This window comes from Schistocerca nitens, chromosome 5 (genome assembly GCF_023898315.1).
Source record: "Schistocerca nitens isolate TAMUIC-IGC-003100 chromosome 5, iqSchNite1.1, whole genome shotgun sequence".
NCBI classification, from domain to species: Eukaryota; Metazoa; Arthropoda; class Insecta; order Orthoptera; family Acrididae; genus Schistocerca; species Schistocerca nitens.
In genome coordinates this window covers 774,502,810-774,529,597 of record NC_064618.1, presented here as the reverse complement: position 1 = coordinate 774,529,597, position 26,788 = coordinate 774,502,810, and the positions used below count along the sequence as shown (strand labels likewise).

The 26,788-nt window shown below is 44.1% G+C and overlaps 1 protein-coding gene across 1 annotated transcript in view; it reads right to left on the bottom strand.

Moving 5' to 3' along the window:
• The window catches only part of LOC126260712 (uncharacterized), a 34,474-nt gene extending 12,761 nt beyond the window's left edge, over positions 1–21,713 (bottom strand). Inside the window, exon 1 of the mRNA XM_049958049.1 lies at positions 20,904–21,713. Coding sequence (XP_049814006.1) covers positions 20,904–21,713 — 810 coding nt within the window. The remainder of the gene's footprint in view (positions 1–20,903) is intronic.
• Between the last annotated feature and the right edge of the window lie 5,075 nt (positions 21,714–26,788).

Genomic DNA, 26,788 nt, shown 5'->3' with positions numbered 1-26,788 from the left:
TCAGGACTTTGGTCTGGTCATAATCCATGCTGTGGAGATCCGACAGGCAATGCTCAGCGATTGCCGACTTACTGGGCAGTCTAGTGTGCCGTTGATGTTCTTGGCATCGGTCCTCAATGGTACGAATGGTCTGCCCTATGTATACACTGCCGCATTGGCAAGGTATCTGATAAACCCATGATTTACGTAGACCAAGGTTGCCCTTGACACTACCACGAAGGCTCTTGGTTTTGCTTGGAGGACGGAAGACGGTTTTCACTTGGTGTTTACGTAGAATGCGTCCAATTTTTCCGGATGAAGCCACACAAAACGGAATAATAGCCAATGCCGCTTTCTCCTGAGGTTCATACTCAGTTTCCGCCGGTGCTGCAGGTGTGGGATGTAGAGCCTTCCAAATGGAACATTTCGAGGAGGAAGCTCTTGAATCAGCACATCTAAGACCGACCTGTTTCCTTAGATATGTGGATGATACCTTCGTTATCTGGTCACATGGAAGAGATAAACTGGCAGACTCCCTCACACATATCAACTCCAAGCACGAGAATATTAAGTTCACCTTGGACATCGAAACGGATGGGATGTTCCCTTTCCTAAATGTTTTGATTATAAGAAGAGCGGACGGCACTTTGGGCCACAGCGTGTATAGGAAGAAGACGCACACCGATTTGTACCTACATGCGGATAGTTGCCACCACCCGGCACAAAAGAATGGCGCGCTCAAAACTCTTGTACACAGAGCTCACACCATTTCCTAAGGGACAGTCTCCAACAAGAAATGGACTATCTGAAGACCGTGTTTCGGAGGAACGGTTACAAGGAAGGGCAAATTTGGAAGGCTCTACATCCCACACCTGCAGCACCGGCGGAAACTGAGGATGAACCTCAGGAGGAAGCGGCCTTGGCTATTATACTGTTTTGTCGGGCTTTATCCGGAAAAATTGAACGCATTTTACGTAAACACCAAGTGGAAACCGTCTTCCGTCCTCCAAAAAAAAACCAAGAGCCTTCTTGGTAGTATCAAGGAGAACCTTGGTCTACCTAAATCAGATACCTTACCAATGCGGCAGGCAAATGCCGGGATGGTTCCTTTCAAAGGGCACGGCCAACTTCCTTCCCCGTCCTTGCCTAATCCGATGAGACCGATGACCTCGCTGTGTGGTCTCCTTGCCCAAAACAACCAACCAAACAACCAACCAATGCGGCAGTGTATACATAGGGCAGACCATTCGTACCATTGAGGACAGATGCCGAGAACATCAACGACATACTAGACTGCTCACTAAGTCTGCAATCTTTGAGCATTGCCTGTCGGAACTCCACAGCATGGATTAAGACCAAACCAAAGTCCTGACACTGACTTCCAAATACTGGGACTGCGTCATTAAAGAAGCCATAGAGATCAGAGTGAGGGAGCCACAACTAAATCGTGAGAGCGGTTACATCCTTAGCAAGGCGTGGGAACCCGCGATCACCCGGATTAAGAAGAAAAAGGATATTTTCCAGAGTGTACCGACTTCGGGGGAGGAGGGAAGAATAACGATAGCGGTGCCGGCAGACCCTCCTGAACGAGAAGACCTAGGACGCAGTGCCCAGACGGCGGGAGAACGGATGCTGTATCTGGACCGCGTGCGGGGCGCGGACCGCACCGACTCATAGGAAGCGCCTGAGGGAGGAGCGGGAGGGGGATTGTCCTACATATAAATGGCGCCGGCCCACCGCCGGTCAGTACATCAGCGCACCTGATGATGGCAACGTGGTCGATTGCCGAAATATTGTGTCCTATGCACACTCATACCAGGCTGTTCACCCGCGATTTATTTCGTCAATGTGTGTATAGCGTGTGCAGTGACTGATAGTAAGATATGAGTGAACAGTGTATCATTACATTACTTAATAAGTAATTTCTAAAGAAAAGTATTGCATACCAAGAGTAAATCGGATGATTGTCTCTAACTAGGAGTCTGTAATTGGATGCGTATACGAATTAGCTTATTTTAAATTGGTCTAAACTTCTAAATACTTTGACATGTGCTATAGCCATGCGAAAAGAGATGTACAGATGAATAAATCTACTACTACTACTACTACTACTACTGCTACTGCTACTAGTAAATAGCATTGCATCGTTTGATTGCCTTTGTCAGTTGCGTATACGAGTGGAAGCAAGAACAACGACGACGGGAGTTCCGTCGCAGATGCTGTATGCTGAAAGCTGGAGTTCGTTGACATACAACCGACAGCTACATCCCGGACGAAGAAGCTGCCCTCATTTTGCTTGTTTCCTCAGTTAATTATTTGTATATGACAAGAATTCTTGATACTGAAAGAATAATGTCTTGTATTAAACCAGTGCAACAGTACTTATGACAACTGATCAGTAGGGGTGGGCGTGGGTTAGATAGGGGCTAGGAACTGAAATGTATAGCACAGTTGTGGAAGTTGTTGAGCAATTTCAAATTAAATTGGTACAAATATGAGTAACAAAGTGGAAAAAACGAAGGGAATTCGTGTTAGTTGATTTTCCCTTCACTTCTTCGCAGAACAGCTTCATAAAACAAATTTAAGCACAATATTCTGTATGTTCTATACAGAGAAGTTATTCTGTTAAGCGATTCTCCGATAAGGGCACCATCAGAGTACTTACACCCTGATGATGGCCTCCTAAGTCGAAAATCCGTTAACAAAAAATGTGAATACTGTAGTCCATAGACAAAACTGAGCTTTTAGTTTTTTCATGAGTGTGACTCATTTTTCGTATCCGTACACGTAGGGGGATGATGAGGGTGAGTGGTGAAATGGAAAATTTATCCGAGTTGCGCCTGATTGTTGACAACACATGACATTAGGTCCTCTACTTTTATGGTAGGATATGAAATGTGAAGACGTGTAACAATAATAGAAGGGGTCTGAAACTGCAGTCGAATAAAAAAAAAAATGTAACGTGATGATCCCAGTATTTCGAGGAAGTACATTATGTGCTATTCAGATTGACTTTGTTATGAAAAGGTAGCGGCCATGTAGATTTTACTTGCTACAGGCTTCACAAACCGTTAATATCGAATGCACGTAAATAATTATGCACGCGACTAGTCATACTGAAGAGGGACGTGGTGAAAATTTAATCATACAGAACCGTCACACTTCGCAATAAAATTATTTTCTCGGTTTATGTGGAAAATTAAGAACAACAGCATTCGTTTCGTTTCGTTGCGTCAGTGTTGGCCACTAGTAAATTGAGACCGATGATAATTCCAATGTGCGGCGGGTCCCGGCGGAGGTTCGAGTCCTCCCTCGGGCATGGGTGTGTGTGTTTGTCCTTAGAATACTTTAGGTTAAGTAGTGTGTATGCTTTGGGACTGATGATCTTAGCAGTTAAGTTCCATAAGATTTCCAAAACATTTGAACATTTTTGATGGTTCCATACATTACTACTAGAAACAAGTAATACAAAATAATATTAATTTCTGAAGCAGGAACAGTTGAGATTAGGTCCCATCACAGAAAATTGTAGTAGGTTTACTTGTTTTACAAGTTACGCCTCAAGTGCTTGAGGGATTTTCGGATCCTAGCTGGGCATATATATTAAAGACTTGAGAATGGTAATGTACGTGGAGACATATGCGACAAACCATCAAGTATCATCGGATGTACTGAGAAGAAACATATTAGTTTGCGTCAGCCTGCTGAGAAAGAAAGAACTGAGTCATAATATAGTGAAGTAACGCTTAACAATCGAGATTTGACCCAAATTATGAAAAACGGCGAAGCATTAGCAAGAAATGTTGGTGTAACAATACGACAAAAACTGGTATGAAAATGTGTTCCATGAGCCAAAGAGGGAATGTTTCATAATCAGCAATCCAGGCTATCATCACGTAACACAACTGCTAGCAAACACTGGCATAAAATATACGGCAGACATCATAGAAACAGGGAGTCTGCTAGGATAGTCTCGACGTTTCCATTGACAAAGATTTCTGAATTTGAAAGATAAGGTTTCCGATTTGTGTAACACAAGCGGATTGACGAAATAGTCGCATCATTCGTGAGGAAAGGTACAGATTTCATGAACACCTGTAACCAAAAGCTATATGTTCATCACAAACATGACACTTAGGATTATCGGTTACATTTCCCGTTGAATAATTAACTACACCGGTTGTAGTTCACGAAATTATTCGTCAGATTTCAACGTTTGCCCTAAGTTGTTTGACGACTGTGTTGGTGTGCATTTAAGGAGAATCCTTTTCTGACTATTCCTAAGAGATTTATGAATGTTCTTCAACTAGATGTTGTCAGTGAAGATTATTTCTAAGATAATTTGTTCATATATTGTGTTTTATCGTCATATTTTGCTGAATGATATTATTCACCACACTTTTAGTACTAACTTTGGAGTATTCGCGTGCCTGCTTTTCGGTTTCAGTGAAACTTCTTTCCGATTCATGAAGTTCAAGTAATCTCTGTTCACTGTTTCTTAATGGCGTTTATCCTGCTCTATCTTGTGATACTGTCGTCGTCTTCTCGCACGGAGGATAGTGATTATCATTAAACGATGAGGATGTCGCGGCAGAGAATGATAGAGGTTAGAAATTAGAGAAAATTTCATTAAAACTTACTCATATTTTCTCGAGCAAGTTGAGGTCACGCCAGCGACAGATGCGGAAGCAAGAAATGAGGCATTATGTCGCAATTGGGTCAGGTAGACAACACTGACTGCCGACAAAGGAACAAGAATTCAGCAAAAAAGCGAAGGGAAAACCAAGGGGAGCAAGGCAAGCATATTCGTAATTCTTAAAGTATGTAGCAAGAAACTTTATCTATTTCATGACATCACATTGAGAGAGGTCGACACAGCAATTAACAGTCTGTTAAGTGAATGAACCAGAATAAGAAGGACGCATTCGATCATTATGAGGCAAGTTTTGCATCATAGCCTCACGCTAGCTCCAGCTCTCCAGCTCTTGTCATGAGTTGATCACCTGGATCGATGGTATTCACGGTAATAGCACTCGATACCATGGTTAAAATACTATAGTCAGCCTCTGTTTGAGTTGATTCAGCACAGTCTATGAACTAGCCTAAGATGTATTCGATATGATTACCTTCACCGGATGAACTTCACGCTGCCCGCCTCCTCCACCTACTGATGAAGAAACTGTCTTCCGACAACATCACAGAATGCTGCCAATATCGGACTTCAAGGGGGAAACCAGCAACGGGCACACAGACGCCTTCGGGTGCTGAAACCTACCAGGTGTAGGGAGGGGATCAACCGACCACCCGCCTACCGACACCACGTACGTCGCGGATGGGTCATCAAGGGTCATTGTAGAATTCGGAGTGGGACAGAGTACGCTCCGAAGACGGTGCGAGAACCTTTACCCCGTGCCGCTGGGTTCGCTCGCAACTTCTCCTGGGCGCGCAAACGCTAACTCGACTGACTTTAGCTAGAATCCGACCTTCATCGGAATCAGCAACAGCCGTGGCTGCTGCAAAAGAACGACAGTCTGTAAGCAATGTGAATAAATAATAATATTTGCCTGGTGTTGTCGTCGCTTGACAGGTTCCCATCAACTATCCCGAATTCACGCAGAGGTGTCTCTGCTCGGCCCTCTGTAGTAAACGTATGAGACTCATGCCTGCCCAGCTAGCCCTGCTGTCTAACACGCTGCTTCCCGAGCGCGAAGGCGTGCCGGTACCTGGTAGGAATCCTCCTTGCAGATTAGTGTCGAGGTCCGGTGTGACGGCCAGCCTGTGGATGGTTTTTAGCCGGTTTCCCATTTATCTCGGTGAACGCGGGCTGGTTCCCCTTATTCCGCTTCACTTCCACTATGTCGGCGATTGCTTTGGAAACACTGCCTGCACGTACGCGTACACCGTAATTACTCTACCACGCAAACATTTGGGGTGACACTCGTCTGGTATGAGACGTTCCCGAGGGGACACAGGAGGCCGAAAATAGCCCTGCGTTTGGTTGTAGCGCCGGAAATGCATATCCTCCTATTTCCATCTATTGCACTGCAATTTTTTTCCTTATTTTGTTTCCTGAAGATAAAACACTTCTGTGTCTTTGTATATTGTAATTGTTTTACTATTTGTATATATATATGCATTTATATCGATGTATAATTGGTTTGTTTTGTGAATATTATTTGTATTTATACGCTGGGTCTGGCCTAGGGAAAACTATACTATCGAACGAATACATCGATAGGTCGTGTGGAGAACGAAAGTGTTTAGGATCTTTGGTAGTGTTAACTCTGCCGCGTGGAGCGCGGGGCAGAGAGAGTCTGGCTAGAGCAGTGAGTGGAGCAGGTGTGTTGTGTGACGCTCCCGCGAGTTGCCGCGCGTTTGGGGTTGGGCAGCATGTAATTGCGCTCGACTGGCTATAATAGTTTCTAGCACAGTGTCGCGGACGGGAAGCATTAGCTGGCACATATCAAGAGACTGATTCGCCCGGTGACCGTGTCGAGAAGAAGGCGCGCCAGCATCCAGCTTCTGCAACAGCGACGGCCGACAATGAGTGACTGTCGCCACCTCCTCGATCGACGACTTCAAACCTTCAATCAACCAACAAGGAAGACTAAAAGCACGTAAAGTTTCAGAACTGTATGACAGACCTCAGCTTTTAAAATTGTTGCATCACAAAATTACAGCAAATTAGCATGAACCTTCGTTGCTCATTGTCCCAATTGCATTACCAAGCAGGGTCCCTTCCTTTTCCGAAATGAACCCGAGTGTCGTTGAAATTCAAACGCCAGCATTAAAATAATATAATTCGATCTCACTGCTTTAACTTCAGTTAAATTATTCATAGCTGGCTACAATATTTAGATTACACGAGCACAAATTAAGAGTGCGAGTTTTGTTAGCATATTTTAGCTTACCTGTGACTGCAGCTCAGCTTGGTACGTACTAAATTTTACTACTGTTAATTGTTCAGAATCATTTAATTCAAGTTCAAAGTTATATCTCTTATTTCTAAATTGCGTAGATTCAAGTAGCTTTTCAAATGATTGTTGAGGTAGCTCAAGACTAACTGTATTTTACTGAATTTCGATATGCTTCAGAAACAAAGTTCACTACTAATTTCAGTCACTAAATGAACTTTCAATTTTCCGGTTTTATTAATTCTTTTGCTAAATTAAGTCAGAGTGTAGCGAAATTTATTACTTCTGACAAACTTTCAGTTTTCACACTACACGTGTGAACCTTCAGTTGCCACGCTTCTAGTGCTATTTATATGTGTAATAACCTTTCTTTTTCAGTTACTATAGTAATTGTCCTTAGGACAAATCTCAAATATCTAATTACCGCTAGTTAATTGTTGACGTAACGGCCGCACATTTACTTTCTTTATTAACTTTACCCCTTTTCAAAATTAATTTCCACCAGTTTCATTTGCATTTTTCCTTTCATTTAGATGGAACCCTTTCCTCCCTCTTTACCGACAGATTAACTTCGGTGACGATTGCTTTTCCCAAATTTCCATTAGGTACACGCGGTTTAATTTTTCACTGTCATTAAGGTCGATAAGTGAGGGGGTGGTTACTTGGTGTGGGGTGGCGGTGGAGTGGGTGGACTGCATATCTTCTGAAAACGGTTCATCTTTCTGCGAACTGCTTCCCTATGCATTAGCTGTATCAACTAAATCCGCATGGAGCTCTTCATTTATCTCTTCATACCATAACCTGTTTCCAACGTGAACAATTTCTGGTGTACCTGTAGTCTTTTTTCTCTGAAGGAAAATTATGAAGGTCATTCGGAAAACGCATTTATGCAACGAACAATATAGGAAAATCATAAAAGTATGAGACTCATGCCCGCCCGGCTAGCCCTGCTGTCTAACACGCTACTTCCCAAACGCGAAGGCGTGCCGGTCCCTGGTAGGAATCCACCCTGCGGATTAGTGTCGACGTCCGGTATGCCGGCCAGCCTGTGGACGGTTTTTAGCCGGTTATCCATTTTTCTCGGTGAATGCTGGCTGGTTCCCCTTATTCCGCCTCACACTATGTCGGCGAGGGCTTCGCAAACACTGCCTCCACGTACGCGTACATCATAATTACTCTACCACGCAAACATTGGGTGTTACACTCGGAGACGTTCTCGAGGGGGGGGGGGGGGCGAAAATAACCCTGTGTTTTTTTGGGATGGCGGTGGGGTGGGTGGACTGCTGTGGCCTGATAGGGGATAGTGAACCACTGAGGGCTATGGCGGGACGAAGCCTCTCCGTCGTTCCTAGGTCCCCGGTTCAATACACAATACACATGCAATGGGACTCATACTTTCATCTATTCCCACATAGGGTCGCCTAGAGCTATGACATACTTACACTGTCAGGTATACTTAACAGTTTGAGTAGTTGTCCATCATGTCATGCGACCGCCCGTTATTTAATATGTTAACAACTTATTTTACCCTATATGATACGACTGGTTGTCTACTACGCACTTTGTTTATCTTGACACATGGAATCTCTATTGCAGACGCTAACATTCACATATGAAAACAAAAATAAAAAATAATGCTGGCACTTCATAACTGGCAACCTTGTAGAATACAGCGTTAATATTCACAAATAGTTTCATTCACCAAGAGCATATTTAGAAATTACGGAGACAACTGGCAAGTCTCACTAAAGTTAGAAAGCTTCTCATCTACTGCAAAGAATGTATGTAATCTGCATCAAGTGAATGAAGTATTTTCCCATCGTTCGGATACTACGCTCCCTCTCACGGGACTGAAAATTGCCAGTTTTATAGCTTACAGCTGCAATGCTGCTCGTACCTGTTGATAAGAAAAGGATAGGAACATCCTTTGGTTTTCACAACGCGAAACTTGCGGCAAAGCACTGAAGAGTATTGCGCCGTCCCACAGTATAAATGCTCGTTTTTATCGGTCACAAAAATAAATCATTATGGCGGGGTTTGGATACCAACTTTGGATTTTGCTATTCTTAAAATTCATGCTTGTTGTGGCGTTTTCCCTGTCAGAATAAAAACTCACACCTATATGAAACAATAGGATTAACAGTGTTAGTGCTGCAACTTAATTTAAAGCGTGTTACGTACTGCAGAGAAACAATTGATTATATACTTACACTTGAATTTTTAAATAAAATAAGACATTTCATGACGCATGAGATAAAAAATTCAAGCAGCGAAGTTTTTTTTTTTTTTTTTTTCGTGATGAAATGAAGCGGTTAACATTTCATAGGGACAAATGTTTCGTACAACAAAATATCTGATGACCTATGATGCCATTTTATGGTTGCAAATAGGTATCTGTAGATCAATTAAAGGCGCTCATTTCCTTTTGTGCTGTAAGCTGCTATATTCACTGTTACATGTATGTGAGGGATCGGATAGGTGGTAAGACTACATTATGGCCGTTCACGAAAATGAGAAACGTTCTGACAATAATCCACAAAAAGATATGGGTGTTGATCTCTAAAACAGAAGATACCTAGTACTAGAGTATATGAAACATAAATTCTGAAATCAGATATTGTATTTAATAAGGCAAGCTGAGGAGCAGATATGGACTCAGATCACAATTTGGTAATGATGAAGATGAAGTTCAAGAGAACAGTTAGGAAGTATTCGCACATAATGAAATATCATACCGATTACCCAAGAGGGTCCGCAGCTCGTGGTCGTGCGGTAGCGTTCTCTCTTCCCGCACCCGGGTTCCTGGGTTTGATTCCCGGCGGGGTCAGGGATTTTCTCAGCCTCGTGATGACTGGGTGTTGTGTGATGTCCTTAGGTTAGTTAGGTTTAAGTAGTTCTAAGTTCTAGGGGACTGATGACCATAGATGTAAGTCCCATAGCGCTCAGAGCCATTTGAACCAGTTTACTCAAGAGGCTTTAGACACTGCGATAATGAATCCGACAGTAGAGAATTTAGTAGGAAAGGAATGGACTTCGTTAAAAAGGTTGTCACAGAAGCTGGACACACAAATTTAAGTGCAGAGAAGGTAACACTGAAGAAACCTTGGATAAGGGTAGAAATATATACTTAATATGACCAGTTAAGGAAGGAAATGCTGAGAAAAGTAAGGAATATAGAAAATCAAGTCAGTTACGGATAAAATACGTAAAAAGGAAGTACAAGGATGCAAGAAAAATGTGATGATATCGGAAAGGAAATGGTTCTCGGTAGGAGAGATTCAGCACATACGTAATTCAAGATATATTTCTGGAAATACAAAGGTGCGAAACGTATTTAACTGTATAATACAGAAGAGAGAGTAGATAAATGGAGAGAGTAGTCAAGGGTCTGTACGTGAGGGGGCGGGGAGGGGTAGAGGGCCTGAAAACTTGCTAAGGGTCAGAATGTGATAAAACGTTTGAAGACTTGCGTTCAAATAAGACAGAATGTAAGTAGGCTGTTTAGGTTTTTTTATTGGTAACGCCACCTCTGTATAAAAAAATCACTGGCTGTGCTGTGTGCAGTCTGTGGCTGCTTTGCATTGTTGTAATACTCGCCATTCTAGTGTTAGGCAGCTGGCTGTGAACAGCGCGTAGCGTTGCGCAGTTGGAGGTGAGCCGCCAGCAGTGGTGGATGTGGGGAGAGAGATGGCGGAGTTTTGTAATTTGTCATGAACTGCTATATATATGATGATATCAAGGTAAATACATTGTTTGTTCTCTATTAATATCTTTCATTTGCTAACTATCCCTATCAGTAGTTAGTGCCTTCCATAGTTTGAATCTTTTATTTAGCTGGCAGTAGTGGCGCTCGCTGTACTGCAGTAGCTTGAGCAGCGAAAATTTTTGTGAGGTAAGTGATTTGTGAAAGGTATAGTTTAATGTTAGTCAGGGCCATTCTCTTGTAGAGAATTTTGAAAGTCAGATTGCGTTGCGCTAACAAAACATTGTGTGTTGAAAGTCAGATTGCGTTGCGCTAAAAAAATATTGTGTGTCAGGATAAGCACAGTCTCATAAAATTGTTCAAAGGGGAAGTTTCAAGAAGGCTCCTGGACATCTAGAGTCACAGGGATAAGTGGCGGCTGAAAGATAATTCAAGTTACTGTGTGTAATATGGGAGCAAAGTCAGACCACCAGACTTTCGGAAGAGAATCATCTACACAATCACGAAGATAGCATAGGTGCTTAAGAACCAGAAGTATCACCTTAACAGCTCATTCAGCCAACTGCTAACAACAACAATAAAAAGAGGAAAAAAGAAAATATAGAACTGTTACATGGCTTTGGGAAAGTTAGAGACATCATATTTAATTCTACGCTTCATAGTGGAAAAAAGCCTTAAGAATCTTTTGTAGGATTTACTGACCTGAAATACTCGTAGAAAATTGTGTACATTATGCTCAAAGACTGACAATACGAATACGTAAAACGTACCAAGGCAAACACTGAACAACAGGAGAACATGAGAAAAGCACATCCACATCTACATCTACATAGATAAACATTATAGTGCATGGTGGAGGTACCTTGCTCCACTATTAATCACTTGTTTTTCCTGTTTCATGCGGAAAAGGAGTGAGGGAAAAGTGATAGTCTGTGTGGCTTTGTACGAGCCCTAATTTCTCCTATCTCCGTGGTAGTAACGCAAATGTACATTGGCGACAGTATAATCGTTCCACAGTCAGCTACAAATGCCGGTTCTTTAAATTTTCTGAATAGCGTTCCCTCCAGGAATTGCTGTTTGAGATCCCGAAGCTTCCCTGTAACACTCGCATGATGATGTAATCTAAATTGTTAAGGCTTTCGTGGCCACTTGTTGAGAAAATGCCTGTTGGCTTCTGCCTCGGGTTCTTCGGGAGACGTTCGTCTTATGATTTTTCCGACGTTTCGCCAGCACGAGTGGCTGGCTTGTCGAAGTAACACCCTCCATTGCTGGTGGTGGACTGCAGTCGAGCTCTAGTCCGCAGATTATGTGTACTTGGCGCACCAACGTCCAAGGGCTTCTCCGCAGCCATTTCCGGTGTGGTTCTCTTGCTACCTGCGACGGACGTTCGCTGCAGCACGAGAAACCGGATCCGTTTACCCTGAAGCTTTTTTTTATTGTTGATGCTATTCTCGTGTTTGTCTACTTTATAGCTTCTGGGAACAAGCGGGTGCGGCAGTTTTTCTCTGCAGCTAGAACTTCCGTGTTGGCAAATTTTACTACTTTGTTGATCTCACACAGCACGTGTTGAGCCACAGCACATTTCTCCACCTGATCCAACCTGCGATGTCGCTTATGATTTGTGATGCTAGTGTTGATTGATCGTCTAGTCATTCTTACATAAACTTCTCCACACGTGTATGGTATACTCTGGTCGCTGTTGACGTTCTTAATAGCTTGTCGGTCGAAGAACACGAGATAGAAGGCAACAGGCAGTTTATCATGATCTAATCCGCTAGTAAGAAGTCTAGCAGCTCCTGGACTCATTAAATATTTTCCTTTAATCTGACACGGTGGGGATCCCATACATTCAGCCAGTATTCAAAAATGATTCGCACTAGTATTCTCTACGCGTTCTCCTTTTCAGCTGTACCACACAGTTCTAGAATTCGCCCAATATATCGAAGTCGACCATTCATCTTCCTTATCTTACGCACCCGGTCCATTTGATATAGATTTGCAATGTAACACCTAGATGTTTAATCGACGTGATTGTGTCAGGCAGCAAACTTCTAACACTGAATTTGAGGATTACGGGAATGTTTTTCATGCATGAACACGTATATATCTACTCTTGGAGCAAGCTGTCATTCATCACACCAATTAGAAACTTTGTCTAATTCATCTTGTGTGCCCCTTCAGTCACTTAACAGCGAAACCTTCCCGTAGGCCACAGCATCATCAGCAGATAGCCGCAGCTTGCTGTGCTCCCATCGCACTTCCCTTGAGTACTCCTCTGATACTCTCCTTGTCGTTGATGAAGAATCGCTATCGAGGACAACGTTTGGATTCTATTACTCAAGAAATCTGTGAAGTAATCGTGTACCTGGGAAACTATTCCATATTCTGGTACATCTCCGTTAACAGTATGCAATGACGCACCATGACAAATATTTGCTGGTTATCGATGAATATGGAATCTGTCAGTTGTCCTTCATGCAGTTCACAGGATATCATGTGAGAAAACACAGAGCTGAAGTTCGTACCAGCTAATCCTTCTAAATTTTTGCTCATTGCCGGCCGGAGTGGCTGAGCGGTTCTAGGCGCTACAGTCTGGAGCCGCTACTGTCGCAGGTTCGAATCCTGCCTGGGGCATGGATGTGTGTGATGTCCTTAGGTTAGTTAGGTTTAAGTAGTTCTAAGTTCTAGGGGACTGATGACCTAAGCTGTTAAAAGTCCCATAGTGCTCCGAGCCATTTGAACCATTTTGCTCATTTGGACGGAAGCTTTCCCGACTGAAGGACATTTAGTACATACGAAATAAGATTATCTTCAGGAATTCTGCAGCAAGCTGATGTTAAGAATATTTTTCTGTATATTTGCGGCTCCGTTCTTTTACCCTTCTTATAAATAAAGGAGAACCATTCGTTTTATCCAGTCGCTTGGGAGTTTTCGCTGGGCAAGAGATGCGAAATAAATTCAAGCTAAGTGAGGGATAATGACGTAGAATACCATCTGTAAAACTGAATTGGCATTACTTCCGGTGTTAGCGATTTATTTATTTCACAATTCCATCAGTTGTTACTCCACATCAGGGAGGCTCATTACTATCACTCCATGCGGGCATCTGTGCAACTGTCAAACGACGATTTTTCAACGTGAATGATTTATTCAATTCGAGATTTAAAACTTCTGTTTTCCTTTTGCTCTTTTTCTACTGCCACACTAGACTGGTCAACGAGTGCCTGAATAGAAGCCTTCCACCCACCTAGCGATTCTGCGTAGGACCAGAAAATTTTCGGATTCTCGGCAAGATCTTTTGCCAAGGTACAGATCTATTCACAGACTCACGAATTTCTACCAAGTTTAGCCTGGCGTCATTTGTGCATTCATTATTGAACAGTGTTTGCATCGTCAGCAATTCCCGTCTTTCGTTGTTACACTAAAGAGCCAAAGAAACTGGTACACCTGCCTAATATGGTGTAACGCCCTCGAGAGCACTCAAAAGTGCCGGAACAGGACGTAGCATGGACACGACTAATGTCTGAAGTAGTGCTGGAGCGAACTGACAGCATGAATCCTGCAGGGCTGTCCATAATTCGGTAAAAATACGAGAGGGTGGAGATCTCTTTTGAACTGCACATTCAAAGCCATCCCACATATGCTCAAAAACGTTAATGTCAGGGGAGTCTGGTGAGCAGCGGAAGTGTTTAAACTCAGAAGAGTGTCCCTGGAGCCACTCTGTAGCAATCCTGGAAGTGTGGGGCGTCGCATTGTCCTGCTGGAATAGTCCAAGTCCGTCGAAACGCGCAGTGGACATGAATAGATGCAAGTGATCAGACAGGAAGCTTACGTACGTGTCACCTGTGAGAGTCGTATCCAGACGTATGAGTGGTCCCATATCACTCCAACTGCGCACGCCGTACGCCACTACAGAGCCTCCACCAGCTTGGACAGTCCCCTGCTGACATGCAGGGTCCATGGATTCATGAGGTTGTCTCGATAGAATTTGAAACGAGACTAGTTCGACAAAGTAACATGTTTCCAGCCATCAACCGTGTACTCTCGGTGTTGATTGGTCCAGGAGAGGAAAAAAATGGTTCAAATGGCTCTGAGCACTATGGGACTTCTGAGGTCATCAGTCCCCTAGAACTTAGAACTACTTAAACCTAACTAACCTAAGGACATCACACACATCCATACCCGCGGCAGGATTCGAACCTGCGACCGTAGCGCTCGCGCAGTTCCAGACTGTAGCGCCTAGAACCGCTCGGCCATCCCGGCCGGCCCAGGAGAGGAGAAAAGCTTTGTGTCGTGCAGTCATCAGGAGTACACGAGTCGGCCTTCGGATCCGAAAGCTCATATCGATGATGTTTCATTGAATGGCGCGCAAGCTGACACTTATTGGTAGCCCAGCATTGAAACCAGCAGTAGTTTGCTAAAGAGATACACTTCTGTCACGTTCAACGATTCTTTTCCTTCGACGTTGGTCTCGTTTTTCAAGGATCCTTTTCCGGCCGCAGCGATGCCGGAGGTTTGTTGTTTTAGCGGATTCTTGATATTCACGGTACTGTCGGTCGTACGGAAAAATCCCTACATCATCGCTACCTCGGAATGCTGTCTCTGATCGCTCGTGCGCCGACTGTAACACCATGTTCAAACTCAGTTAAAATCTTGATAACCTGCCATTGTAGCATATATTGCTGGTTATCCTCGCGTGCGTTTACAAAATAATAACTGAACATGGCTGACGTGAGCATAGCAGTTCTGACAGAATACAGGGTGAAAAGTATTTAAACCGACAAACTCTGGGAGGCTGTAGGGGATATCAAAACAAATATTTTTCCCTAATGTCATTTTTCCCTATGAGGAGTATATAAACCGTTAGAGGAAGATTTCTTTGGCGGCAAATTAATTAAACCAACAAACACTTTTCCATTTTTTTATGACCAAGAGACAACACATTAACACAACCTAATGTCAGTTACGGTAGATTTTCAAAAATGCCTCCATTGACACGTAAACCAATGTTACACCTTCGGATCATGTTCTGTCTGACACGGGCGAAAACCCCAGGATTACCCTGAATTGTTCCTGCTGCTGCTGCTGCTACTATCCAGGCAACCAGATCCTCTCTGATGCAACAGGAGTTGCGTAAACAAGGTTGCGCATCCCACACCACACAAAAAAGTCCAGAGGGGACATATCTGGGGATCGAGCAGGCCATGGTACAGGACCACCTCTGTCAATCCACGTTTCTGGGAACCGTCGGTCTAGGAATCGACGAACACGAAGACTGAAACGTGCCGTTGCCCCGTCATGTTGGAACCACATGCGTTGTCTTGTAGGGAGCGGGACGTCATCCAGCAATTATGGAAATGCTCTGGTGAGAAAATTGTAATGGTGCCTGCCATTTAATGGCCTAGGTAGCAGATACGGTCCAATTAAACAGTCCCCAACAACACAGAGCCACACATTTGCACGAGTGCTGATTGAAGGATCCCGCTCCACATGCTGCAAGACAGCTTCCTCAGATTGCAGCGTTCTTACCATCCGACGGCGTCCCTCTCCAGGTAATCTACAAAATCACCCCGTCTCACGCAGACGTTGGTTCACAGCAGCAAAGGTCGTATGATGCGGGATACGGCGATTAGGATATTGTTGTTGATAAACCCGCTGTGCAGTTCGTCTGTTGTGGTGCGCAACGTAGTACGCACCAACCATATCAGTGTACTCAAGCCTGGTGTATCGCTCCATCAGTAAACAGAGACAATGCACTACTACACTGGTGGACAACAGTTACCTACAACTGAAGAGCGTAATACGCCCTCTAACAAATGAAGATCGTAATACGGCCTCAAAAAACTGAAGAGCGTAATACATCCTCTACCGGTTTAAATAATCCTCATAGGAAGAAATGACATTAGGGAAAGATATTTGTTTTGATGTCCCAACCAACCTCCCAGAGTTTGTCGGTTTAAATACCTTTCACCCTGTATAATAACATAAACCACTACAAAAATGCCTAAAATGAAAATTGATGAATCCGTTGTTACATATATCAGTGTTATTGTCTGATTAGGTTTGTTCATATCTGGGATTACGTTCATTCAAAGCAGGTGTTTCGAGAGTTATCTATGTATTTCAATGAAGTATTTTAGACTTCTGGCTTGCTTTTATCAAAGTGTTTTGCGATGGTTTTCCTGCGCATTCTGACTTCATGGATAATTTGACTGTTTTCTCGAAATTTTCCCGTCAGAGGGTTTCTTGAACATCGAGCAGGAGGCCATTTGGTCTCACGCCCGTTGACGTGGTTTTCACCTCGAGAGTGGCTTCGTGGGTTATGTAGTGGCTCCCAGCTAGGTGCCGCGAGAGAGCCGTACTGGGACGACAGGAGCCGGGACAGTCAGCCGTACAGCCACTTCGTCTACATACATACTCCGCAACCTACCGCACGGTGCACGGAGAAGGTACCCTCTACCATAACTAGTAGCCTCCTTTCCCGTTCCACTCATAGACAGACGGAGGAAGAAGAGACTGCCTGTTTGCTTCCGTATGAGCCATAATTTCTCGTATTTATCTTGGTGCTCCCTTCGTGAAACGTATGTTGGCGGCACCCGGATCATTCCGCAGTCAGTTTCAGACTCTCGTTCCCCAAACTTTCTCGGTAGTGTTGCTCGAAATGAATGTCTTCATCCCTCCAGGCATTCCACTTGCGCTCCCGAAGTATATCCGTAACACTTGCATGCTGGCCGAACCTACCGGTAACAAATCTAGGAGCTTGCCTCTGAATTGCTTCGGTGTTTTCTTTCATTCCGACCTGGTGCGGATCCTAAACACTTCAGCAGTACTCAAGAATAGCTTAGGCTAGCATCTTATACGCGGTCTCCTTTACAGATAAACTACGCTTTCCTAAAATTCTCCCAATAAACGAAGTGGACCACCTGCCTTCTCTACAACATTCCTCACTAGCCCACTCCATTCCACATCGCTTCGCAACATTACGCCCAACGTTCTTTATCCGAAACACTATCAATTCGGTAAGATTTTATTACACTTCCACATCTCTCCTATGTGCATGGGAGTCACAAAGTATTCTCGCATACGTAGGATAAATTCGGAGATTGAAAGTTGTCACCAACACTTATGATGATTTCCACACTAAGAAACGAATCATATTCATAGCAGCACTCTGCCCTCCATTTCAAAATGAACTGCCCCGCCATTGAACCCGATAGCGAATGGTCCTCAGCAAGACTCTAGAGACTCTCTCTATGTATCTTGTAACTTTTCACTGTCTTTAACTAGTCCTCCATGCAGCATAGTCTCAAATTTAATTCTGAACTGACTAGAAGTAGGGGGGTGGGGGGCAGCAAAACCGCTACATTCGACGTCTCATGAAGGAACAGAACGAGCTGAGTTCCAATTAATCAATACTTTTCAATATTTCACTTTTGGAAAGAGCATAACACGTGTTCCAGACTTGCACAGCTGATGGATACTAGTGACAAGGACTGGTATTTTCATTCCAATACCGTAACTACCGTTCTACACAGACTGTTCCATACTAATCTTACGTCATCCATCCAATTACACAGGAACTCTTAATCTCTTCAAAAATGGAACACTGAGATATCTTTTACCTGTCAATGAGGAAGAGGAAATTAAATGTGTAGGTCATCACCTTGGGAGAGCTTTTTGGAAACGCTCCACAATGCTGAAAACCATTCCAGTTTCCATATGCTGTGATGTCCTCCACATTTTTTTCAGTAACAAACACCGCCCTTGTGTTTTATTTGAACTGTCTTGTATGTTGTGAGAGTAGCTAACGTTACACCATGTGATGTCCATCTTTCTGTGGGAGCCAGTGGATCAAAACTGACACATACATCAGGGTCATCGTAGAAAAAATGAGCGGCAGTGTACAAGTTTTACTCATACATTGCTTCGATTTCCTCCAGTAAAAAAAAATAATTATTTATCAAACTTATTTATTTATTCGTTCGGTATATACAAGGCAAATATTGCAGTGTCATTACAATCCACCAGGAAATTACAACGCTACACAATGCTACTTATAGTTTTGAGCCAATCTATGGCTAGGTCAGGCAAGTAATGTATGTCCTTCAGTTCACCACTATATCCTACCACTTCACACACCAGTAGGTGGTCCATTGTCTGGATTTCACCACATTCACACACGGGACTCTCCGCAAGTCCCCACTTATTAATTAGATGTTTGCATCTTCCCACGCTTGTTCTAAGGCGATTTAAGGCAACCCAGAGCTTCCGAGGGAGATCAAAACCATTTATCTTTGAAGTGTTGGCAGAAGAGCCAACACCGTGTTGCTAGAGGAGGCCGAAATGCACGCGTTTAATTACACGCAGACTGGCGTGAGGTCTGGAACAGGACGATGTCTTGAGAATTGCAAATAAAGTACGTAGATGATGTAATACTTAACTTTAATACATAATTGGTGTACATCGCTCTTGATGATACAAAAGTATAATAAGCTCAATATAACTGGTAATGGCGCCTTGCTAGGTCGTAGCAATTGACGTAGCTGAAGGCTATGCTAACTATCGTCTCGGCAAATGAGAGCGTGGTTGTCAGTGAACCATTCCTATGAACGTCGGCTGTACAACTGGGACGAGTGCTAGTAAGTCTCTCTAGACCTGCCGTGTGGCGGCGCTCGGTCTGCGATCACTGACAGTGGCGACACGCGGGTCCGACGTATACTAATGGACCGCGGCCGATTTAAAGGCTACCACCTAGCAAGTGTGGTGTCTGGCGGTGACACCACAATCTTCTTGCTGGGGTCATCGATAAGCTTTTGGTTCTTGTGTGTCCCTTTGCGCCATGATTCCCCCCAGGCTAGCTTTGGGTCGAAGTCCCGCAATTCCCTGCCAATCTTCCAAAAGGGGGACCTAGATTATAGCCTGTTGATGGGTGATAAGTCTTGGTGTATAGGGAGTTCTGGATTGTGTACGATCTTCCTATAAGCCGGCCGAAGTGGCCGTGCGGTTAAAGGCGCTGCAGTCTGGAACCGCAGGACCGCTACGGTCGCAGGTTCGAATCCTGCCTCGGGCATGGATGTTTGTGATGTCCTTAGGTTAGTTAGGTTTAACTAGTTCTAAGTTCTAGGGGACTAATGACCTCAGCAGTTGAGTCCCATAGTGCTCAGAGCCATTTGAACCATTTGATCTTCCTATATATTCTTGAGGTCGCCATGGAGCGCCTTATTTTAGGGGGTTCTATGTTGGCAAGGACTGGGAGCCACTCACATGCGGTTGCCCTAAGTGTGCCTGAGATAATTCTCATCGTCTCTTTCAATTGGGAGTCTACTTTATTTACATGCGCACTTTTCGCCCAGACTGGTGAACAATATTCAGCCACGCTGTACACGAGGGCTAATGCTGACGTCCTTAGTGTATTAGCTCCGCACCCCCATGATGTTCCGGCCAGTTTAGAAATAATGGCTTTTCGAGATTTTAATTTCTGTTTGGTGTCTTCCAGATGGGAACTAAACGTTAGTGTACGGTCTAATTTTACTCCCAGATATTTGGGCTTATCTTCATGTCTGATATGCCGGTCATTCAGGGAAAGCTGTAGTTTCCTGCTTGAAGCTCTGTTATTAATGTGCATTATGGTACTGGTCGTTTTATTGGGGTTGGGATGCAAATGCCACTTAAGGTAGTAGGTGTTCAGCGCTTCAAGGTCCGCATTCAAGGTTTTTTCAAGATCTTCGAAATTTTTGCTTTGGTATGCTATGGCCAGATCATCCACATACGCAAATTTACGCGACCTGGTGCTCGGCATATCAGATATGTATAAATTAAAAAGGGTCGGCGCCAGGGATGACCCCTGCGGCAGGCCATTGTTTATGACCATGCTTTTGCTGCTCTTTCCATGGAGATAGACCTTGATCTTCCTGCCTGTCAGCATATTTTCTTAGTAATGTGTACGTCTGATTGCATTTGATAATTCGAGTAAGCTTGAGCAGTAGTCCTTCAGTCCAGACAGTGTCATAGGCTGATGTAAGATCTATTAATAACCAGGCCCGTTTTCAGCTTGTTCTGATAGCCTTTCTCTATATATGTTGTAAGGGACAAAACTTGTTCACAGCAGTTCCTTCCCATACGGAACCCTGCTTGATAGTCCGGGAGGTTCGCCTCAATGTATGGTTCTAGTCTGGCCAGTAATATTCTCTCAAATAAACTTCCTGGCAGATTCTCTCAAATAGTTTGTAAGAGGTACAAAGCAGTGACATCGGTCTATAGTTCTTTGGATTATCTCCATCCTTCCCTGGTTTCAGTACCGCTATTACCTTAGCTTCTTTCCATAACTTCGGGAGTGCACCTGATTTAATGCATTCCGTGAAGAGCTTGGCCATCCATTTCCTCCCAATGGGTCCCAGCTCCCTCAGAAATTCTGGGAGGATTTCGTCGGGTCCGGCTGCTTTCCCTGTTTTCATTAATGTTAGGGCCTGGGTAATCTCCTCGACGTCTACTGCTTTGACAATATCTAGATTAGTTGGATTATTGGCTAATTCCTTGGTTAGGTTCCTGGAGATCCTTTTCTTCTCCTCAGTCTTCAGGCGTATTTTGGAGGTCTGTTTCATGGCAGTCGCTATTTCGGATGGGTCAACATCCACAGCCGATCTTCGAGGTGTTATGGCACCACCCAGTTTCCATAGTAGACCCCAGCTCTTCCTGCTAGAATCGGTAAAGTCCAGATTCTCCATTGCCATCTTCCACCTGTTCCTACGTTCCTCGTTCATAGTGTTGATCAGTCGTTCTGCAGTCTCGTCCACGCCACTCCTCTCGTACTGCTCTAACAATGACTCGCACTCCTCTGACCAGCAAGGAATGTATTCCCTCCGGGCCCCTCGGGGGATAGCCTTTAGGGCCCCTTTATATATCATGTTTACAAACCTTTGGTAGTTCTCTGGACTTGGTGGTATTCGATTTATTGTCTTGTCAATAAAAGATTTATATTTCCCCCAATCTGCTTTTCTCAGATTCCACCGTGGAACCGGGGGGCTCTTTATGATCGGGATGGAAAGGCCGATCTCCACAATAATCACGAGGTGTTGGCTCCGTGGGAAAGCTTCAAGGACTCTTCTTGTAGCTTGCATTGGTACGCCCGTTGCGCCACGTGTGACAAAGGTGAGGTCAGGTGTCGTCTTTGTGCCCCATACTTTTGAATTAAAGGACGCTCTGTCCTTGGGATCAAACAGGAGGTGTAGGTCCCGGTTGTCAGCCCACTAACTTAGTCCAACGCCTTCCGGAGTGGATCTCTGATATCCCCATCTGGTGTGCTGGGAATTAAAGTCGCCGGCATAGATTGCTGGATGATTAGCCTGCGGTAAGATTCCTGTAGGCCATTGCTGCGAAGGTGTAGACATTGTAGATTGTCATCTCTCCCAGTTTAATGCCTATTGCGTGTGGAACCGATTCCACATTGTTCTCGATGTTTCCTAGAAGCTCATTTTTCACCAGGGTCGCCATACCATGTTTGTCGTGTCCTGAGTATCCCACGTTGGTGAATCCTGATATGCATAATCGTTCGATGTTTTCATCCGTCAGGTGTGTCTCCTGCAAGAGTACGCTCTTTCTCTTGTTACAATTTTTTCAAGGATTTCTCCTTTCGTCCTTGTGTAGCCTTCTATATTGATGTGGCACACTCTCACCATCTTCGTGGAGTCATTCCGCTTCTGAGTCGTTTGCCTTCTTGTGGGCCGGGAGGCATTTGAGCGTCCGGTCGCCGGAATTGTGTAGACTTTTTGCCGCTGCATTTTACTGCAGCGTTGCCCGGGGAGCACCATCTTGGAGGTTGTCTACACGTCGCTCCCCAAACTGCTTATGAAACAACTGAGGAACCCTCTATTGCGATTGATAATCTGTGGGATATGTTGTCCCTCCAGTACAGGCGAATAAAGTCCATGGAGGTGACTTCGATCACTGGTCACTTGCTCCAGTGGATCAATACATGTATATTTAATGGGAACACCACATATGCTCGTTGTCTACTCGTTGATGATACTTGTTTTGAATGTACTGGGAGAGAGATCCGAGGTAAAATCTTATATAGCTCTTAACCGAATGACGTTAGCGAAGTTATATAGTTTGTAGGTTTAATCCAGTGGATGTTATAATCAGGAGAGAGAGAGAGAGAGAGAGAGACAGACAGACAGAGACAATGCTGTCAATGAAGACTCTGGCACAATTACATTCCTGTACTTTTTACTTTAGTAATTATTTGAATATGATAAAGGAGATTGGGACACATAGAAGGGGATATCAATGCAGGTATATTGTGCATCATTGCGAATTTCCTCCTGTAAGTTAGTGTGCTACTTTGTCATTGTGAAAGGTCCCTACCTAGTCAGTGATGGATGGAGGAGTAGACACCCTTCTAACTAATGGAACAGTGCTGTCGCAATGTGATGGGATTTCGAGAAAATTAGCAGCGGGTTTGTGACCTGGCGGGCGGCATTTCGCACTTTTAGAAATCAGGACGATTTATATGCAGTGTATCGAAGACTGAAAGACACTCTGACGAAAGTGGAGTTGAAAAGTGAGCTCTGTAACGTCTCTTGTAAGTACTGTGGACAGACATGTTACAACCTCTGATATACGTCTCACGAAGTGACTGCAATGAGAAAATTAGGGGCTAATATGAAGGTTTTTACTGAGAAAAGTTGCATCTTCCGTTTTCTCGATAAATAATTTATTCTTCACTGAGTTTTGTGCATCATGTTCTGTGATGAACGTATGGATGCTATTCTGTCATTCTGCACAACGGATTAATCTGAGATGTACCCTTTACCCTGTGGCTCCTGCAAGATGCAATTTCCACCCCCACACTACCACAGAAGTCACACAGCCGCTCCTAACGTTCTAAAGAGAGATGCCTGAAAAACTTTCAGCAATAAATATCTTCAGGAGTCGTCCACTGTAAGGAAATGACACAAAAATTCACAAAATTACTTACGTAACTATTGAGATACTTGGGTACAGGAGCAGTGCTAGTTAGTGTAAGAAAAACATGAAACTAACAATAATTATTATTTTTTTGCAAAAATTCTGAGAAATCACAAGGGCACTTTTAGTTATGAACTGAACAAGTTATTTCCGGGTTCTTTTCAGAATGTGAAGTTACCTCTTAAGGATAGGAATCGCTAATGAAATTTCTATACAAAGTTTAAGATTGTTATTGACATGGCAGAATGGCTGAGAGCCGCGCCTACATAACATGAATAATTATCCGTTAGAATGTTGGTAGGTACGGTTGAGGCTGTCACATGTGAAATGCAGTGAAGCGTACTGTTGTGGAGGAAATATGGGGCTCGCAAGAGCTGTAGCGCACAATACCATAAGCTGCGATGACTGCTGTCTGCACCGCTCGCTGCTGACAAATAAGATAACTCTCGTTCTATCTGGATTGACCTTCGCCAGTCAAACTCTCCCTACGCCTTGATGAAATCAAGGACTGCTATTCGCCCCTAGTCTAACTATTGCCGTGGTACACCGGTCAGATAACCAGTCCACCGCAATGCCACTCAAAAATTCGCTCGCAGGCGTTTAACTATAACTCTGTCCATTCACACCGCACAAAGTGTGGCGGCCAACACGGTGAACAACGCTTAGTCGCAAGGACTCAATACAGAGTCGCACTCCGATTCACTCTCGACAGAGGTGCTCTCCCAGTGAAGTACTGAAGAGAGACTAGTTGCTTGCTCTTTGATTACATGTACGAACGCACATGCTCTCGTTACGTGTTCTCGCTCCAAGAGCGACATCGGAACGGCCCCTCTCCACGCCAGACGTGAAGGGATATATATTTTGGTCCCTTCCATTACTCCCTCAACTCAAGGCGTCATGAATATCGTCAGACAATCAGCATTGCTCTTCTAAAATGGGAGAGTGACGTTTCGTTTAAGGCGATCAATCTGGAAATCTGTAGCATCGGCGTTTGGCGTTTGCTGTCTCCCTGTGAAAACCTCTGAAGCTGCATGTTATGTTTGTAAAGAATGCGTAGGTAGGGCGCTCCCACACATTGTAGCGGAATTGGCTTTTAAGCCGAACATGCGGTCATTCTCCATTTCACTCGGGCAAATGCTATCTGCTCTACGGGCAGTCGCCAGCCGACGTAGATAGGTTGACTCGTCCTCTGAAGGGACCGGCCTCCGGTCGTATGGTTTGCCTCTCCCAAACTGTGACCATCGTGTCTTGAATGTGTGTGTGTGTGTGTGTACGCCAGCCTCGAGTATTTCAACCTCGGTTTGCACTTCCGATTTACTTGTTATTCGCATATCGTTTACATGAATTCATACTACATTGCCTTTATCTTATCGAGTTTGGGTTCGAATGAAGCGTCTTGATGTGTGGAATATGATTGCGAGTGCGGAATATGTAAGCAATGAAGGTCTGGAGACCACGACGTCTTACAATGTTAACAGATAAACTAAACTGTCATCTGCGTCTATATACACACCTCGCAAGTCATCTTATGGTGCATGGTGCAGGGTACCCTGTACCACTAATAATCATTTCCTTCCTGTTTCAGTCACAAATAGGGTGAGGGAGAAGAGGAGCATCTATATACCTACATATGTGAGCTAAATTCTCGTATCTTATCTTCATTGGTCGTACACGAAATGTATGTTTTCAGCGGTAGAAACTTTCCACAGTCGACTTCAAATGTCGGTTATCAGTATCTTTCCTCGAAAAGGAACATTCCATTCCCTCCAGGGATTCTCTTTTGAGTTCGCGAAGCATCCATTGCTTCTACAGGGCTGTATTTCAATGGAAACCCATGTCTGCTGGCTCAAACACGTTTGATTATGGTGGCAGTGGCCGCTGTTTGCTAGTGGACCAGCAGCGGTGGCAGGGGCGGGGGCAGAGGCACCGTGGCGGCGGAGAAGCGAGGGGTACATCCTACTGCCCCCATAGACCGACAGGTCGCAGCAGGACTAGCGCGGGAGCAGTATACCAGTGTTCTAAGCGACAAGGCAACTGATAGAACATGATTAGCATTTGGCATCTTCTGCTGTTTGGCGACTGCCACCCATTTTACTGTCAGAGGAAGTGACTTCTTAGCCTATAGGAAGCACCCAGAGGCAGACTCTAATGATCAATTTAATTAATTAATCAATTTAATATAAATGACAAGCTGTTGGGCTGGTGGAAGCGATGATGAGAGTACCATGGATATGCAGCATTTCATTATGATGATACCTTTTAAAGAAATTTCTGTCTCTCACCCACAGAGGGAGTGATGACCATCATAATAAAATCAGCTACATTACAGAATGTATAAAGTGATGCACAGTATTAACCTTATTTTTACAACTCCTCTGTGCTGCTGCCTTAAGCGACTTCATAGCTGATTGGACATTTGGTTACTTTAAGAGGCTTTGAAAGTGAGCATGCGTCCTGTGACTGAGGTAGAATACGCTCTTGGCACTCTGTCATGAGCCAAAAATTAATATTCTAGTCCTGTGATGCAGGATGGAACGGATACTATGCTGTTTAGAACAGATTTATTTTACTTGATGAGAGAATACTTAGTGGAAATTAGCCTAAGCCTTACTGCTGTACATGATTTTCGCAAAAAGTGACGATACTTTAGCGACGTGAAAATGCATGTATGCTCCAATTTCTTCAGTCTTAGGAAATACCCCTTATAAAAGGGAGGAAACTGCACTTCAAATGAGATGTTTGAGGTGTATGGACAGATTGGATGAAATGGACTTTTTAAACTGTGGAGAGTCTACTTGTATGTCTGGGTTGGCATTGCAGTTAGAATGATACATCGAAGCCGCACCTGCTTGTCTTGCCGAGAGCTGCAGTCTTTGGCAGGAGTGGTCACGGGGACTTGGCCAACAGGAAGCCATGGCTTCATCTGTGACAAAGAATGCTCCGATTTGTCAGCCCACATCCAGGGAACAACTCTTGGCAGTAGCGTACTCTGTGTGCCTGAATAGCGAAGTATTCAGTATGCTGGTTGAGAGGTGACAGAACCTGATGCACATGTTTCAAAAGAAGATTCCCATTGGTGAGTGTTTGTGCTTGTCGATTATTCCCATCTTGTAAATTGACCAGTTGACTGCTTGTTGGACATGGCAACAGTCTCTCCAGCCACTGAGCGTTTGGCAGAGTTGGCGTGTGGATATCTGGAGATATTCACGCAACTGCCAGTGCAGAT